General features: G+C 56.3%; 1 protein-coding gene across 1 annotated transcript in view; it reads left to right on the top strand.

The window, feature by feature from the left end:
• Positions 1-1,180: 1,180 nt before the first annotated feature.
• The window catches only part of RFX5 (regulatory factor X5), a gene marked incomplete at its 5' end in the record, with an annotated part of 11,705 nt that continues 11,393 nt past the window's right edge, over positions 1,181-1,492 (top strand). The window contains 2 exons of the mRNA XM_057388482.1: positions 1,181-1,245; positions 1,394-1,486. Of these exons, the coding sequence (XP_057244465.1) occupies positions 1,181-1,245; positions 1,394-1,486 (158 nt within the window). The remainder of the gene's footprint in view (positions 1,246-1,393; positions 1,487-1,492) is intronic.

Here is a 1,492-nt window from a genome sequence, read left to right as displayed (position 1 = left end):
GAACTCAAAAAAGGGTTTGTGGGGTGGGAATTCCTCTGGAGAACCCCAAAAGGGTTTGTGGGGTGGGGAGAATCGGGAATTCCCTCTGGAGAACCCCAAAAAGGGTTTATGGGGTGGGAATGGGGGATTTGGGGTCCTGGGAATTTCCTCCAGAGAACCCCAAAAAGGGTTTATGGGGTGGGGAGGGTCGGGAATTCCCTGCAGAGAACCCCAAAAAAGGGTTTATGGGGTGGAGAGGGTCAGGAATTCCCTCCAGAGAACCCCAAAAAGGGTTTGTGGGGTGGGGAGAATCGGGAATTCCCTCCGGAAAACCCCAAAAAGGGTTTATGGGGTGGGAATTGGGATTTAGGGTACTGGGAATTCCCTCCAGAGTGCCCTGAAAGGGTTTATGGGGTAGGGAGGATTGGGAATTCCCTCCAGAGAACCCCAGAAAGGGTTTATGGGGTGGGGAGAATCGGGAATTCCCTGCAGAGACCCCAAAAAGGGCTTGTGGGGTGGGGAGGATCGGGAATTCCCTCTGGAGAACCCCAAAAAGGGTTGGTGGGATAGGGAGGGTCAGGAATTTTCCCTGGGGTGATTTGGGATGGGGATCCTGGGTGATTTGGGGTCATTCCTGGGGTGATTTGGGGTCACCCCAGGGTGATTTGGGATTGATCCTGGGGTGATTTGGGATTGGGATCCCGGGTGATTTGGGATCATCCCTGGGGTGATTTGGGGTCATCCCTGAGGTGATTTGGGATTGTTTCTGGGGTGATTTGGGGTCATCCCTGGGGTGATTTGGGATTGGGATCCCGGGTGATTTGGGGTCATTCCTGGGGTGATTTGGGGTCATTCCTGGGGTGATTTGGGGTCACCCCTGGGTTGATTTGGGATCGTCCCTGGGATCGGGATCGGGGTGATTTGGGGTCACCCCAGGGTGATTTGGGATTGATCCTGGGGTGATTTGGGATTGGGATCCCAGGTGATTTGGGATCATCCCTGGGGTGATTTGGGGTCATCCCTGAGGTGATTTGGGATTGTTTCTGGGGTGATTTGGGGTCGCCCCTGGGTTGATTTGGGATCATCCCTGGGATCGGGATCGGGGTGATTTGGGGTCATCCCTGGGGTGATTTGGGGTCACCCTGGGGTGATTTGAGATTGTTTCTGGTGTGTTTTGGGGTCACCCCGGGGTGATTTGGAGTCACCCCTGAGCACCGCTCTCATCCCCGCAGCAAATCGGTGCAGAGCAAGGTGGATTCCATCCTGGTGAGCGTCTGTGGGAACGCGGGGCTGGAGTGAGCGGGGAATCCCCTTTATCCCGATTTTTGGGGTGGGATTGGACCCCTCCCCATGGATCCTAAACCGTGTCCATGTCCCCTCTGTCCCYGTGTCCCCGTGTCCCCTGGGAGCGCAGCAGGACGTGCAGAAGTTCTCGGACAGTGACAAACTCTACCTGTACCTGCAGCTGCCCTCGGGACCCAGCCAGGGAGAGAAGAGGTGGGGAGGGGTCTGG

Source organism: Malurus melanocephalus, unplaced genomic scaffold (assembly GCF_030028575.1).
Source record: "Malurus melanocephalus ecotype Western Australia unplaced genomic scaffold, MMel_1.1 scaffold_1993, whole genome shotgun sequence".
In the NCBI taxonomy this organism is placed as follows: domain Eukaryota; kingdom Metazoa; phylum Chordata; class Aves; order Passeriformes; family Maluridae; genus Malurus; species Malurus melanocephalus.
This window is presented reverse-complemented; position numbering and strand designations above follow the sequence as displayed.